At 36.4% G+C, this 18,220-nt stretch overlaps 1 protein-coding gene across 1 annotated transcript in view; it reads left to right on the top strand.

The window, feature by feature from the left end:
• LOC100742801 (UPF0489 protein C5orf22 homolog) overlaps positions 1-18,220 on the top strand; it is a 432,798-nt gene that overhangs the window by 267,577 nt on the left and 147,001 nt on the right. The window contains exon 3 of the mRNA XM_033323305.1: positions 5,477-5,592. Coding sequence (XP_033179196.1) covers positions 5,477-5,592 — 116 coding nt within the window. The remainder of the gene's footprint in view (positions 1-5,476; positions 5,593-18,220) is intronic.

The following is an 18,220-nucleotide window of genomic DNA, read 5'->3' as shown; positions in this document are numbered from 1 at the left end:
GGCTTGCGTGCTGATTAACGAGCCAATGACCAGCTCTTATCAGACTGTACGTTTCACCGCGATAAGCATCGAAGTCACCTTTTCGTAATCGAGGATATAGCGTGACCAAGACACTCGATCCGGAATAGATTGAATTTAAATTACTGGTCCCTGATCGAACGCGCGTCTTTGTAAAGTACGATACAAACGTCCAATTAAATCCTTATGTACCTTTAAAAGTCGTTCGAGAAACCCGATCGGTCGAATTAATCGTTATTAATTAAACCCTCGTAGTGCAGCTTTTCAATTGCTCGTTACGCGCGACGGAAATTGCCACCCCTTTTATTTGATCACCGAACGTTGCTCGATAGTGGGTCTTTGTATCGCGAAACACTGGCCTTCACGCAGCTGGAATTAAATATGAACCCGCGATTACAACCGGAGAACAACCATAAAAAATCACATCGCGACTCTCGAAAGAGATTAACGAGCTCAATTTGTAGACTGAAAATGGGACGATGTAGTTACATATATGCACACGGTGGATGAACGCGTTAGGTATCGTCTTTGGTATGGTTAGCTGGGTGAATTAAACGAGAGATATTCGATTGCCATCATTTCGACCGGTGAAGGTTGGTATCTTCGAAATTTCTATCTAGTTGTTATGGAGATTAATGTTCGGTTCTTAAAATTGTAATTAAATCACGTGAAATATGACGGTAGATGACTACTTGGGTGGAATTTTGTATGAATTATATTTGCGTTTTGTGCCAGTGCGTTGGTGAAATTGATTGTATTGTAATTATCACTTCTTGATAAGATATAGACTATGTGGAAAATAGTATTATTAATCTTCGTATAAAATAGAATTCTCTTTATATTCTTTTTATGATGCAATTAATAATTAAACCTCCGATCATTTTCCACTCAATCGTATTCTTCTTTCGTTAATAAACTACTTAAGATTGAGGACACTGAGGATGTACTGTTGGAAATTTTGTTAAAACAATATACGTCTTTCTATTTACTAAAAAATGAGAATTTGTGATCTAAACATAAAACTTCGTATTCATACCTTTCATGCAACTATTGTTGTACATTGTATAATAGTATTCAATTATGTTAATAACAACAATATTTTAATATTTAATACTTGTTTTTAATATTTTTATAAAAATTGTATAATAATATTACACATTGTTTATACTTACATTGCTGTAACATCTGCACGAGGAGTTCTACATTTTCCTTTCAAAATCTGAAACAGACAAAAGACTTGTTATTAATAGCAATTACTATTACTACAAAAGTACTGAAAGTGTATTTATGGAGACCCCATAACAATAAAATTACTCCGAATAAAGATTCTAAAAGGTCATCGAATTAAAGTAATTTAACAACAAAGGGATCTGTTTCTTAACAAACAATTCGGTAAGAATGATGAGCAGTAAACGTCGAGCCTTCCGTGGTCTTTTCTGAAAATAGTGTAGGCAAGCCTGGAGAGAACATTGCAGCAAGACGATAATGTCGACGTGGGAGAACTGGCGTTGAAGAATGCGTAATTGTTTTGAAAGAGATCGAGCTTCGTCGTCTTTCGTGTGGGACGTGTGAAAGGAGGCCTGGCTTGCCGACGCCAGGGATAAACGTCGAGGACAAGTCTCGTTTCTTTCGTCGTTTATACCTGACCATTATGGCCCGTCTTTTAACGGCACGCACTGCAATGTAACAAACGGATTGCTCAATTAATGCAATCTCTGTCCAACGATCGCTGGTCAGATTATAAGAAAATTGTTGCAATTTGCTGCTCGATTGTTACGCTAACTATTGATATTAATTCCAACCGTTACATTATTACACATTTTATCAAAGTTCAAGTGGTTACTTGACACCTGAGATCAAACGTGCGATGTATTTATGGGAAGAATTAATTTTCATCTTTCTTATGAAATACTTTGTCATAATTTTCTGATAAAATCGTTCTGTAGAAAGGAATAATTTTTAGATTTGTAAGCTTGTTCTATTGTCCTATTTTAAAGTAGTCGAGAAAGATTGATGTACGTTAATACGTAAATACATAAATGTTTTATCCTTCATCATTTATTTAAAATCAGAAGTCGCTATATTTAATGTACACTCGACTGGTATACTTGATATGTATTTAATTATTAAACTCTTTCGAATGGGAATGCTACTTTAATACTTTAGAATATCCACAATGTGACTATCGACTTGACAAAATCCAGCCTGGAAACTTTATACCTTCAAACTTCCCTCCAACGACACGCGTTTTTCAAAAGGAAACTATTTAATACTCCACAAAACAACTATCTCAAGCCCACGTCAAACAATTTTAGCAACGATCCTCGATGCAAAACGTTGCGTGGAAAAAAATTCCACGATACTGAGTGGAGGACGCTCGCGGGAAGATAGAGAAGATCGGTAGGTGGACGCAACGACGAGGCAATTCGAAATTTCGAAACAAGATGTATCCGATCGCGAGAGGCAGTCGAGTGGAGGCACCAACAATAGGGATTATTAGCATTGGCTGAGCCGACTTCAGGTTGATATTGGTCTCTCGAGCCCCGACATATTGTAATCACGCGGATATATTGTGCTCGTGCAGTGCACGCTCGCCTAGCCCTCTCCACCCACCCTATTCCTCCGCATCCACCTACTCCACCTCCTCCACCCTCTCTGGCTGTCTCCTCCACCCGTCTCTTTCCTCTCCTCCCTGTCCCTCCGGCAGCCGATCAATGCCCCCCTCTGCCGCCGATAACTCGATAATATTACACGCGAAAACCGCTTCCGATGTGCTCGCCCAGTCAGCGAGCCACTTGTGCGAGCAAATAACCAGTTATCGGAAAACCGATTTTATTTTCGAGGGACGCTACCTTCGATATTTTTTTCCTACCCCATGCCCCGCTTTGTCGCGAACCCCGTACCATCGCTACCGTTTCTATCTCTCTTTGCTCTGCTTCTTTCGTTTTGCCAAGCGTTCCACAGTGCGGCATTTCATTGAGGATTTGGGACAAAAATCAAAATTCGTTGGCCACGTTCGCAGACAACGTTCGCACGTTGTCAGGTTGTTCATAGGTAGCGTTCGCACGTTCGCAGGCCACGTTCTCAATGGATAAATTGTCGAATTGAAAAGTATGAAAAAGATGATCGTTAGTTAAATTCACTTCGCAATTCACCATTATTTATGTCATCTTACGGAAGTATATCGTCTGTTTCTTGAGAATCGAATGTTAATCGTGTACGTATGTAACGAAATTAAGAAATTAATAAAAAGTTAGTCAGTTTGGTTTGTGAGAGTCTCGTATGATGTTGTGTTTCAATTATTGCTGTGCGAATGAAATATTTCTCTGAAGTTTGGATAATATTTGAGAAAGCAGAAAAACTGTACTTAATTTATCGTGTTGTATCATTAAACTCAATTAGCAATGTTGTATATTTCTTTTCACGAAAAATAGGTAATAAGATATTTTCTTTTTCTCAACGAATTTTAAACTCATTGGTATCAACTATACAAACGTCGGTACCATTGACTATGATTTCAGATGAGCTTACTATGAAAATTTTGTTATAGCTCGTTGAATTCTTTACGAAGGAAAATGTTTGTAATATTTGATTATAACCGCTCTCAATAAGATTTTCTTCCGAAGTTCATTTAGTTTGGAATTTAAGGCCAGATTTAGTATATTACAATACACCTCCCATTAGAGAGAAGAAATTCATGTTCTAGAATGTAAGGGTCAAGGAAATAGCATTGGTCTCTTTCACACGATCGACGAAGTGTGCATTAGCACATGTCGGATTCTAACGTCTATTTTATGTAGATTAGATAGAAAGGAAGATAGAGAACACGCAGGCTAATTCATTACATATTGTCATCTGAGGTAACTTTTCATCCATCGATTTTAAAAGATGACGTCAACAATACAGGTTCTATTTAAAAAGATCTCCCCAATGCAGAAGACGTTTATTTCTTATTCTCCTCGTCATTTCCCGTGTGATTTTCCAGAATGATACCTATTACACATACACACCGTTTTGTGAAAAGATAAGAATGAAAAACAATATTAATAATTCATCGCGATCAAAGGGAGATAAAATTCGCTAATTCATCAAAGTCAAGTATTAAATATCACGTAACTTATCAAACGCGTAATGGCGTCGATATATTGTATAATTACTCGGCGAGGTAAATCGAACTGGAGATGACAAAAAAAGAAAAAAAAGATCACATTGATCGATGGAAAAAATGTAGAAAAGATGGAGATCGAAGGACACGCTTCATCGATGCGTTACGCGTGAATCCTTGAATTTATTCCTATCGTTGACGATACAGTTCTGACGTCGATTTTTTTCCGTTCCACGCACTTGTGGCTTCCGGAGAACTCGTCGGAAAAGAGAGATTCCTTATGTCGTCGTAGTGACGTAATGGAAGGCAGGAGTACTATATTTATGTAAATCACGTCGGCGTATCATGGATACCATTTTTATGCATGGTATATGTGTATAACGTATGCCATCGTCGCGACGCGCTGCAAATTTATGCTGTCTTTACGCGAACTCTTATAGGAAGCTATCCGTTACTTTCTGCGTTTTACGTACAATTTGTGCAGAAATCGCAAGAGAGGAGACAGTGATGGAAATGAAACGTGAAGATACTTGAAATGGTAGAACGAGATGTAGATGAATCTGCAATTTGAATATCCGTATGTTTAAACAAGGACGATAGTCCTAATAACTAGCTTGGCTGTCTGAGATTGATTTTCATCAAGAAGTTTTCAGCCCATTAACTGGATCATCTTTTAACTAGAAATGGAATTAGATGTTAATAAAATCAAATCAGTGTTGGTTCTTCCAAATTCATGTATTATATAGTTTAATTGTAACAGAAATGGAACGAGTAGGTTGAAAATTGGGAGAGCCATAAGTAAAGAAATTATTGTATCTGGTAAGAAAGTATTGTATCAGTTAACCAATTAAATTAATCGGTAAAAGTTCATCGAGATATCTTCCTTTATTATGACACGTGAAAGAGATACTAAAAGATATTTATCTCATAGTTTTAATTTTGTAAGTCAAGAAGAATTTAAATAATCTCCTTGATACTTCCAATAGAAAAATATTAATCGATATCAATATCCAAAGCTCGAAACTATAAGAAATTATTACAAAATAACGATATTCACGAAGAAAATAAAGGTGATAGGTTATAGTAAAAGGTCACAATAAACATCCCAACAGTACAATTCCATACTATATTTATATTTTCTTTTAACGATTCCTTTCGCTTCCACGCCTTCTTGCCTCTCTATTCGGGACAAGATATTCAATTTCTTAAAAATTTTCACGAATAGACACTCAGCCAGTCACCGTTCGAGACAATAACTCGTGGCGCCTATCAATCCTTTTTACATCGAATTAACCGGTTAACCATGAATCGTAACCACGTGTCCTGACGACCGGTTCCCCCTTTCTCTTACAGATCCTGAAGGAGACGACCGCTGCGAGGAACGAACAGCTCACCGAGTTGGAAAACCTCTTCGACTATTTGGATGAACACAGGAGCCTGCAGGGTTACGAGGGCGAGAAATCGGCGCGGTGAGTTTGCACGATTTTTCTACGTTTTATTAGACATTCGAGAATGAGGCAATTTACATGGAGAGCTCGTAAATCACGCGGCCGGTAACGGGATTAAAATGAGTTTCGAGCCGGGCGACGAATGCCTCGATACGTGAACATTTCAAGCCCGTAATCGGATTGGCTGCGTTCGACGCGTTTTATTAACACTCGCTGTTTGCTCAATTGCTGATCGACGACGAACAGGCGCGAACCATTTCACGTCAAATCGCCCAGGAATTGCTACCGTGCCCTGTGACTTATTGAAAAGAGAAAAGAATTTCTTCGATTTTTTTTTTTTTTTGCATTTGCGTATGTGTAGAATATATCGGTAGGCTCGAGAGATTGAATCGCGTGAAATTTCAATCTGCTACCACGAACGACTTTATTGGACAACGCAGAATTAAATGTTAAAGATTTTGTATTTTGCTGGATGGATCGAAAAGATGTTATCAAAGATTAATGAAACTATTTTGAATATAGTTACACATTGTTATATTAAATGTAAGATGGATTTTAAACGAGAAGAACTAACGATATAGAATATACGTATAGATATGAAACAATTTTAAAAACATAATTCAATTTGTAACAAAAAAAGCTGCATAAGGTTTCTTAAAGGCCATTAGAAGTCGATACCGCTAGACAAAAAATTCTTTTTCAATGAATTATTATCTAATCCTTTCTCGAATTTCAACTTTCTATTCATTACGATGATATGCTGAAAGATTCATTTAATATTTGTTGCCTATTAAAAGTCCTTATCTTATCGTGATTAAATTTTATTTATACTACACGCTATAATACTCGTACAAGAAAGTAGTTGTTGCAAAGTTGTGATAAAAATCTAAACCAAAATAGTCAGAAGGTTTAGAGGAACACTTGCACTGCGTATATTCCTCTCAACAATATTTGGCATCGCCTTGCAATATTCTTTTATACGTATAACAATTTTAAATTTAATTATCGCTAGACAAGTACTGCGAAATACATTATGTACTTGTCTGTATGTCAAACTAAAATTACATCCATTATTCGAAAGCCAAACAAAATTTATCAGGCACATCTTCACATTTAAAAGTACTCTTTATCCATATATTGTTCCATAAGATTCTTTTGTACGCGTAACCATTTCTAAAGATATCACTAAACCAGTTCTGCGAAATGCTCTATATTTATCCGCATGTCAAACCAGAATTCTATGAAGAATTTAAAAGTTTATAAAAATCTATCAAACAAGTCTTCACTGTAAAGACTTTATCTGCATATTTTTTGCCACTCACGCTCCTTCCTGTCATTATCGACGAGCATTACACGAGCGTGCATTAAGAGCAGAGAGGTGCAGCTTCCGGGGGACGTCGAGATGGTAGAGGTCGTCGACGAAGAGAAGCGTCGAGATCAAGTAGTCGCCGGTTGAAAGGGGAGAGAATCAATCGTGTCGATTGAAGATTGATTAGGCGGTTGCATTGACGTCCGAGATTTAGCGTGCGATGCAATTTCTTTGCCGTGTCTGCCCTTTGTGCCTGTCTTCGGGATCTTTGGCTTTCTGATCCTTCCAGCGCACTGCGTCAGTCCCTTTTCCTTTCTCTCTTCGCTCTCTCGTCATCCCTCTCGATACCGGATCTTAAACACGTACACATCCACACAGAGAGCGTAGATCCACACAGTACTGTTTCAATGGTGGTTTGTAAAATAGTTGTCGGGATACGAATGCTGGACGGAATCGATGCGCGGAACAAAAGCAGGAAAAAAGCCATCAGGATTCTTTCATTTTCGAAAGGATGCCGTTCCTCTGTCTCTCGATAACACGCGATATGTCAGTGTTCTTCTCGCGTTTGTTTCCTCTATTACTGTTGCTTGTGTTTCCAATATGAAAAATATAGGGGCTGGTTAGGTTTCCAGTTGAATTTGATCCAATCTTTTTATTTCAAATATTCGAATTTCTTTGAAACATTTGAAAACATCTGATAATCGATCGTTTCACGTTACAAATGTAATAACGATACTGAATGAATTGCCAAAGTGTTATTAGTCTGTTTTTATTGTTAGTCTGTAAGTTTGTAAATTCTTGATTTATGTTCGATTTAGATTATAAAGATCGTTGTTGTTATTGTTGTTGCGTATAAAGAAGAATTAGAATTGATTTTTTTTCTATATAATCTGTGTTAAAAGCTTCTTAGAATTTTGATACTGATGATAAAGAAGGAGAGAAATATGTTTGGTTTTACGAATAGTGCCTTAAATAAAGTATCTCGTAAGAATTCGAGCTTATCGATGTCTCCAAAAGATCAACTAAATTTTCCTTTCATTCTTCGAACGATAAAAATTCAATCGCACGTAACTACATTTTCCATCGATCGTTCTATACTCGAAACATCGAAATATACCAAAGGCACACCAACTTCGTCATAACCTGCATCATAATTCCTTCCACACTCTAACACAAAAATCTCCAACTCTCTCTACATTCTCCCAACCACGAACCACATCCAGGTCCACTTCCCGGGAACAATATTCCTCAGTCAGGCTCCTAGAAGCCATAAAACGTCATACCGTATTTCGCCATGTAGCCACACTCGACTTGTACTCCTGTTAATCGTTTAAACGGAACAAGCAACTTCTAGTCGAGATAATTTCAATTCATAAATATTCTCGAGAAACGTTTAATATTCCTTCTACATCGCAAATATCGTGATCGGTTGGCTTAGTTGGCTCAACCATTATCAGGTTCGTAATTATCGTCTGTATCTACTTGCGTAACGACTGGAGTAATGAAAAGACGTGGTTTTGAGGATTTTTCCAGATTATAAACGGGACACATTCGCAAAGTGCAATGCTTATTTATGACAAAATTTATGCTTGTCGAGACTTTTGCAAGATTCTATGATGAAACTCGAGGGCAAGAGTAACAGGAGACTAGCTATCATTATCGTTTGCTATCGTATCGTCTTCTTGTCCGTGGTCGTGGCCGTGTAGTCGACGACCTCGTCGCCCGTACTTTTCGAACGTGCGCATAAATCCCTTTATGGTCGTCGTGTCACGAATTCACTGCTTGTCGCCGATTTTATTGCCCGGTAGATTGCTCGGTGTTGTCGTGGCTTTTACACCGGCGAATAGCCGGTATCGAAACTTCCGGCATTTCGTCTGACGGCGACACGGTAACCGGAAAAAAGCGTAAGGTACAGACGCTCCGTATAAACGATGCGAAATCATTGTATCAGACGTTCGTTCTTTTATCTGTTTGCTGTTTTGTAATTTGATGAGACGAGGATTGTTATAAAATACTTTCTGATACGGTGGGCCAACTCGTGCTGTACCCTTGAATTTTCTTCAGAATACAGATAATGAGGTGGCTGTCTTTCCATTTCTACAAACATGTAATAATTTAAGAAGTAATAAAGATAATTATGTAAAAGTTAGGTTTGTTTTCCACGATATGTTTTACACACTGAAAATTGTTACTAAACACGTCTAAAAATTCTTTATGCTAAGAGGTTTTTACAGGTAAATGGTTTTTAAAAAAGAGAACATGGCTTATTTTTTGCTCTAGATTCGACAGAAAAAATTCTATCGGAATCGATGACTGTGACCTCTCCTTTGATTTTAATTTATTTTGGAAATATTATATATTAACTTTGATATCGGAAAAATATTGAAATTTGATGCTGTTCGATGTTTATTGACATTATCAGCATTATTAATCGACAATACATATATGTATGATAAATTGATATTTTTGCAGGATTTTCCATAGCTTATTTCTTATGATCTGTATTGATTCTAAATCTTGTGTTGATAATGTAAATTGATAATTTTTTATTGTAAATATCGTAAATTTTGTTTTGTAAATATGTTAGGAAGAAAAACTTCACACTAGGCTTGATAAATATTTATAACAAATCTACATATATGTATTCTTAAATATCAATTTGAAATCAATCCTTAATGTACTTTTTCTTTTTTATCAAAGTGCATCTCAAAAATATCAGAAATATTGAATAACTTATTATGTATTCGATAGTATCCTGACTTGTACGTAAATTTCTAATGAAAAATTATTTAAAGATCTCCTGCTGACATATTGCATTGTGCTTAGATTGCAGTATGTCGAGTAATAAATACTTAAGAGTCTCTTTCCATTTATATTCTTCTGTACGTGATCTTCCACGCTCACGTAACAATCTTTAAATATCGTTAAACACATTCATAACCTAAAAAATCGTCAAAATCACGTCTTTCCATTTCTCCATCTATCATCTTGCCTCGCACCAACAACACAACAGCTACATCCTCTCCTCTTATTATAATAAATTGCAACCATTGCCGCGCGCAAGACCTAAGAAACGCGGAAATAGTTAAAAGGCTAAAGTAAATGTAGAAATATCCAACTCACTATCTACCACACGCATCAAAATAATTTCTTCTCGTAAGTAATCCTGTCATAAAAAATAAAAATCCTCGTTCGTTATTTTCTACGATATCAACGAAATCTTCTTTGTGTGCGTGTACACACAGTCGAATTACACGAGTCGCGAGAGGCATTCGAAAGATTTACAGATCCGCGTGATTCGGGCTACTATTTCTTCCACCTGATAATTGTCGCGAATTAGTTCAGTAAATCAGCCAGTTTCCCTTTCTCTCTCTTTCTCCTTTTCTCTCAACAATGTGCCTACCTGCCTATCTCTATCTGTTCCACTTGTTCTGCACTCCTGCCACCTTTCGATCCCGAGAATAGCGTGATCGTTTCACGTAAATAACAATTAAACGAAACCTGTGGTACATTAAGTCGGACTTTCGCCGCCCTCGTTCGCCTTTACTCCTTCACCCTCTCTTCCATATTACTCGTGGATTATCGTGGAGAACATAAATCCCAATTACCCGCCCACAGCGCGCATAATGATCGATAATTAGCGCCGTCCGTCGCCGCCTCTGTTTCGTCCCGTTTCACTTCCGTCTTCCATTACGAACTTTTTCTCGAAATCTCTACCTTATTGCGATTAGAGACAGGTTTTAAATGCGCGCTGGAGAAAGTTGCAGAATTTCGAGTATTCAACGGTGGAACTTTAAAACGAGAGTGAAAGTCGTGTGTGAAACTAGGAAGGGTGTTTGGAGGAAAGATCGTTACGAATTGGAAGAATTTTAGATTTTATACTTTCACGATGATTAGATGACATATTCCTGATTCTTTGTTTCAACGTTTTGTGAATTCCACTTCACTTCACAAAGTGCAACATACTAATAACGCGGTTGAAACCCGAACAATCGAGAATAAGAGTCATCGAAAAGTGCAGAGTATTTCAGTATGGTTGTGCTTATGGCGATTCACGTTTTTGTGAACATAGTTAAAGCAATAGAATCTAGGCAGAGATTTGTTTCACTCACTGAAGATTGTGACGAATACTGTATTTTGAATTGTTTACGTGTATGGAATGTTTTATTCCGTGTATTATGTGCAATTTTGCATTTTTAAATTTCTCGCAAACGTATGAAGATACGCAGACTGCTAGTAGTATATGTGTTTCTAATAATACAAGTAGAAATGGAAGTATTTTATAGAAATTCTTTCTAGAAAGATGAAGCGAAAAATAGCTTTTAAGTTGATGAAGTTTTGCAAAAAGCAAAGTTGCAACTGGCTTCAATATTTTAATACTATGCCAAGTAATATTTCTAAAATTACAAAAGGGTGGAGCAACACCTTTTCCCCTTCAAAAACAAATAAAAAGAAAATTTTGGTAATGCGTACAACTACATATTAAATTTTAAAATTGCTTTCCTACCAAAAATAAGAGATATTACTTATCGTATTCTTCTTTCATATTCTTCAAGTTAAATATACAGAACACATTCCGCCAACACAACCCAGACAATTATAACAATCGTATTTCACAACAGCAGGTGACCCATCACGCACGTAACAGAAATTTTGAATTTGAAATTCCAATTACCAAAAAGGGTGAATCCTCCCCTATATTTTTATCTAAATTTTTTTGGAACAACATAACATAATACTTTAGTAAAATATGACAACTCGTGCGTAGCTAATCGTGAGAATCCTTACGGATTCAAAGGGTGTTAAAGAGGAAGAGGGAGATGACGATTGGATAATCGAAGTCGAAACGACGACTACAACGAAATTTAAGGCGTCGGTGCTCGTTATCGATGCATTAGCCCGTGAAGAACTCATCAAGATCGATTCTAGATCACTGAGGGAACTTTTCTTCGAGAAGATCACCTGCCCCATATGCACGGTCATTCCTGGCGACAGGTATTGCACCTGTAATACACCTGCGACCGATCGGCTAATTTGAAAGATATTTATTATCCCATTTCGATTATCGGCCATCCATCTGGAGCTGTTACGAATCGGTTTCCAAAAATTATGAGCCGTCCGAAGGCGTTATGACTATCTGTCATTTTTCCGATTAAATAAATCACGAGAATCATTACATCGAACATGAGAATCTACTTTTAGTTCAAATTCCACGAAAGAGATGTGCTATCGAAGATAAAATCGAATTGCCTTTGACTTTTTTCTTTGGAAGCTTAATTACAGATCTTGTAATGGATTATAAGATGCTTTGCATACGAAGATTACAGAAGGAAGACATGACAAGTTGATCTTTGTTGAGTTTCTGATATTAATGTCACATTCCGATTAAACAGGTGAATTTTAATATGACATAATCGGAACGAAGATTATCTGTCCAAGGGTGTAAATCCCTTAAAACTACCTGATAAATTGACAAAGCCAAAGGTACAGTTACTAAAACATGTAATATTTTACTATTTATAACGTTGCAATTAGTATTACGAGTCATATTTTGAAAATTTTCGAGAAGATAAAAAAAACACAGGTTTATTTGCAAAATCTACAGACAACTTTGTAACATAAAATTGATCAACAACTTCTTCGTCTGCAGCCTATACATGTTATTTTGTATATTAATTACTAGATCGTTTCATATTAAGTTTATCAGTTTCGACGATCGGTGACAAGGATTTTAATGAAATTAAAATACGATATAGTTTATTTTATATTAGGGGAATGCACTGCTACATACCACTGTACACGAGCATCTCAAGCAATTCATTAAACCTCCTCCGTTTCTGGTCAATAAAGCAAAATTATTAAAAGACCTGGCGTGGTTCCCCTCAGTCTCTGATTAAACTACAAAGAATCGAATGCCGTTCACCGACTCGACGTCAATTACAATTATGATAATTCCCGCGTCCGTGATAAGGATCGTCGGATTCGTTTCACGTATTTCGCGTTCATCGTAACAAAACCGATTTGAATTTTCCCCGGGTAAATCGCCAGCAACCCCATCGCGCGCAAATATCAAGAAATTTCATTTCGTATCCGGCAAACAACAAGAGCGACGACGACGATGGCCACAAATCCAGAGACGAGTTGCCGCAACCAGCATTTTCCACCTGCTGTATTTCTACACACAGAGAGAAAGATAAATAGCTAGATAGATAGAGATAGAGATAGAGAAAGAGAGAGAGAGAGAGAGAGAGACCAGGACCCCTCTGGAACAATTATTATTCTCCGCGGATCGCCTAGGTTATTGAGCAAGAACAGGACTTCCGCCGTGGAATCAGATAGTCTCGTGTTGCATGTGCAGCATGAGCGCACCGTGGAGATGCGCACACCTAGGAATCCGGGCTGCCGGTGTGCATCTACCTGCGATTCCTCGTGCATCCGTGCACAGTACGGCCGGCCTGTGCACGGATTACAAAGTGGATATTGCCTGCACCGACTGCGATCCCGATGATTTGCGCCCGTCTCGGATTAAGCGACGCTCACATCGAGGTTCAGCTTGGTTTAATTGGGTTCGATGTGGGGGTAAATGGAGAGGAGGTTGGTTAATAGTTGGAAGAAATTATTGAGGATGTTGTGGCACGGTGTAGGGATATATTTATATAGCAATTCAGGTAGATCACGAATATATTCGAACGTAGTGTAAAAACCTTTTATGAATATTACACTACTGGCTATAAGTACATATTAGAACACCTACTGATATTTAATACAAATTGAATACTTTTTCTCGCTTTTATTTCCCAGATATCTTGTTATAAAGCTAAGTACCTTATTACTATAAATTTCTAGATATCTCGTTATAAATGTACATGAATTCCTAGCTATTTTATTTACATTATGTGTGCCTTATAGCATCAAGTACTAAATAAAAAATAAATTTTATTTCGGTTCTCCAATGGATATAGCGAGTAAGTCTCATAATACTTATGGCCAGCGGTGTATTATGTGTATTATATAGAATATTTTGAAGTTTCATTAGCAGTGTTATGAGATTCGATTATCATGATTGATGATATCTATGTATGTTGGAGCTATGAGATATTTAGTGTAAGTGTACATTCCGCAAAAATAGTTAACGAAGAGTTAAATCAAACTTCCTAGATAAGAGACTAAGGCTTTAATACATTTCAGACACTATAAACTAACTGATCTTGGAAGTCTCTCTAATCGTGATCTAAGTGATCTGTAATCGTTTCAATAAAGTCATGTAAATAAAAATATGCTGAGAATTACTTCGCACCAAACATTGTTAAATATTTTCTTCGTTATATTAATGAGAATAAAACTAATCCTTTTCTTCTGAGAAATTAAGAAGAATTCGATTCATTGAATGACGACGACGTGTATTGTTCCTTGAAATATTAATGTTAACGAAATGTTAAATCAGGATCTTTCATTGATGATTATGTGTTGGCATAGAGATTATTTATTGTAAATAATATTCAATGATTGTATCAATGTTCGATGTGACATAATTGAAAAATTATTAGAAATTAGAACAGGAATTTATGAAATGAAAGATTTTTGAAGATTTCTTATATAAAATATTGTGCTCGATAGAAATATTAAGGTTCGAAATCTGATATATTTTCTTAAAGAATGATTTATGATATAAGATTAAAGCCTTAAAAAAGGATTGGAACTTATTATATAATTTTTGCTATACTAATTTAAAATATTTACGCATTAATTTCACAAACTAAACTGTAATCATTGTAAAGTAAAATTTAACAAAATTGCTAATGGTAGAACTCGATAAAAACAATTGGTATTCCACGACTTAGTTTAAACACATCACAAGAGTATACAAGAATGAAAATAAGAAATTGTAACTTTTGCTCTCTATAGCCCGTGACTTTTTAATTTCTATAGCGTTGCGCGACTATGATAAATTATTTAATTAAACTTGCAGGAATATACTTGAAGCTTACTTTCCACGCTCTGAAAATGTTCGGCTTAATAATTGGCCAACTTGATTTATTATTCGGTCTTTAACCGTCCGCGGTTAATTTCGTCTCTCGGATATGGTATACGCAATTAGTTACGTACAGTAGGAGCTACCAGTTTAATGACGCACAAATAAAAGTTGTCTATGATAAACGTGTATCTACGGTCGTGACTAAGATATGCAGATTTTATCATTCGATTGCCGCCGTGCTGAATCTCTAATTACTCTTGGGGCTACGTGATTTCTGAAGGCGCCACGCTCATCTCTCTTCTTTCCTCCGTCTATAAATTTACAATTCTTTTCCCCTTCCATTTTTACTAGCCGGCAATCAAGTTTTATCGTCTAACATTAAACATTATAACATCGAAACACTCCGTGTTCTCTATACATAATTCAAAAATGCCAGAAAAAGATCGCAGCCTCGCTACGACTGAATGAAGCTACATCTACATTTGTTTCAAGCAACGCGAATGCCCATTCGAGCCGATAAAACTGACATTCCTCCATTCGTAGCAGCGAAATGAAAGCACGTGTAATCGATTAGACCCGGGTAACCACACTGAAACATCTTTCCGGTAGAACCATAAAAATTCGACGCTGCATCCATGGCTTTGTGAGCACAGGTTACGAGAACTAGATGCGAACAGCACACGCGCGAGTGCTAATAGAAGCTAGAAGAACACCCGATGGAAATTGGCAATTATCGCAACCCATAACTAAGGGCTTCTATCGAGACATAAGGTCTGCACACACGATACGACCGAAGGGTCTGAGTGCAGGGTAATTACGCAATAATTAGAAATTAAAAATCGAATGCATCGATGCTCCTCCCTTTCCTTCATCCTATTCTCTATATCTATATCTATATAGCTTCTATACCGATAGAATCTATATCTATTTCTATCCTGACCGTCTTTCACAGCTATTTATTTCCTTTTCTCTCGTTCCTGTTTTTTTCGCCCCTGTTCTCTTCTCTTTCTCTCTCTCTCTCGTTTTTCTTCGTACGTCCTGCATCACGATCATTTCGTTGCAGTTAAGCGCATCGTCAGCTGGCGAATTGCATTTCTGCAAGGATGCCCCGTGTACGCGATGGGTTAACGAACCTGACGTCTCCTCCTCTTGCCTTCTGTTTCTTTCGCTTCCTCCCACTACCGAAGTTACTCTTTTTTCATCTTTTTTCTTTTTTTTTTATTGTTACGTCGCTTTTTTACGTTACGACGGAAACGTCGAAGAAGAATGGACGTTGAATTGGCCGACGGAAACGCGCAGAGGCCAGCCACTGTGAATATCGCGAGGCAGATGACCCCATTTACCGGTCCGCTATGCATGTTTTATTGCAGTTCCATGCAACTCGTCCACGTAGGTATTTCGCGTTGGAATTAGATTTTGGTTGATGGAGGAATTGCGATGTTCACTATTTAAATGGCTTGTGTTTCCGCGAGCAGACTGTTTTTGTTCTCGGAAAATTGGTTCCGTTGAGATTGTTGAATTTAATTGAAGAGCTTGCAATATGATGGAAATATTTAAATTGTGTTGCTGCTTTTCTTCTATACAGTTTTTGCTCAAAGTAGACTAAAATTATCGCGGAATTTCTTCTGAAGAATATGATATGATTTTGAGGTACACCGATTGTTCAATAGAAAGCTCACCATAGAAATCTTATATATCCGTATCGTATGTGTCGTATAAAACATGATATTTCATTAATACGAGGCACGAGATGAGACGCAACTGTCATAATTATGTTGGTCAAATTTAAAACCAATCTGAAAATGTACATACAGATTACAAGATATTTATTGCAAACATATGAACATATAGTAAAAAATTAGTGTACGACATAAATAACCACCTTAGACATATACGTGACAAAGATGGTCTCTCCGAATATTGAGTTTTATTAATACAATGGATAATCGACTGTTTAAATATGATTTTTGTTTTCAGATTAACTTCAAACTTTACCAATTTAATGATTGCCGAATCTCACAACGATATTAATGGAATTTCAAAATATTTGATATGTTCACAAAAGGTGTCTACAAAAACATGTCTTCGAATTCGATTATTTCCATGAACCTGTGTACATTTACGTCTCTTTAAATAAACTTTATTGTAAATTGATAATATCTGTAGTAATATAAGTTGGTAATACCAATGACAGGAACTTCCAGAAGATAGAATAATCTTGTATTTTATGCAAGTCGATTTCACTTAGCTCGAAAGCAAGATGTTATCTAAATATCTTTTAAGAAGCTGAGAAATTTTCAAATTGAAATGAGATATGAATCTACCGTTTACCGTTTTTCGTAATATGATCGAAAGTTGTATCAGTTTCAAAGCGGGTAGGACGTTATGCGGAGTGATCTATCGCAAAGAACGCTTGTAAAACGGGAAACCTAAGTAATAATGTAAATAGTCCGGCTATTCGTATGCAATTAAGAAGGGGTCGCGAACCACAGGTGCATCTGATCGTGGAATTTTCACACGAGAATGAAAGGTAGCTCTACGCTATGAATCTTATCAAGGCAATCACGGTGACTATTATTCCGTCATTTCTTCTTGCATTTGCATAAGCTATGAAATAATATGGTACATCCGAATCTCGTAAAAATAGTAAATTGAAGCTCATTATTCTTGAATATTTCGTTGAGATGCTAATGGTGGCTGTCGTTCTAAAGATACATTACTCTCGTAAATTCCAAATTATCTGACGTGACAGGTGTATAAATATGTCTTTTAAAAATGGAAAAATTAGTATTCTATTCTCATAGTTAATATAATATATATAATATAGTAAAAAATTATAATTGGCTTATTCAAGTACAACTAGGAAGATGTTATGAGAATGTTAATGTTTTAAACCGATCGTGTATGATCGTGAATTTTTATATCGAGAATTAGGCGGTAACATTAACTCACTTTTCTCGATATAAAAATTTGTAAGACTTAGCAAGAATATAAACGATACTTTATTGATATAAAGGCTGTTTTGAGACAGATTTCTTTACACATAAAACGAACGAAACTAAGAAAAATCTAGATGAATTTTAAAATCAATTAACGAATCAAATCTTTTTCACCATATTGTGAATATTTAATAATGAATTAATCTCCATGTTTTACTTCTATGAAACAAAAGGCGTCGTGTTACTATTGTTTAAGAAAAGTTAACAAGTAACTAATCTCTGTGTTTCTTCTTAAAATCATACTAACTTTAAAGGAAACAAATAAGGTATAGACAACATAATATATTTTTACAATTCATAATACTTTAACTAATACCAATTTCTCATTAATCCAGCAACGTACCTTGTCAATTATGATTGCATAAG

Source organism: Bombus impatiens, unplaced genomic scaffold (genome assembly GCF_000188095.3).
Source record: "Bombus impatiens unplaced genomic scaffold, BIMP_2.2 scf_0899, whole genome shotgun sequence".
NCBI lineage: Eukaryota > Metazoa > Arthropoda > Insecta > Hymenoptera > Apidae > Bombus > Bombus impatiens.
The sequence above is the reverse complement of the archived record's forward strand: the minus strand, read 5'-3'. Positions and strand labels throughout refer to the sequence as shown.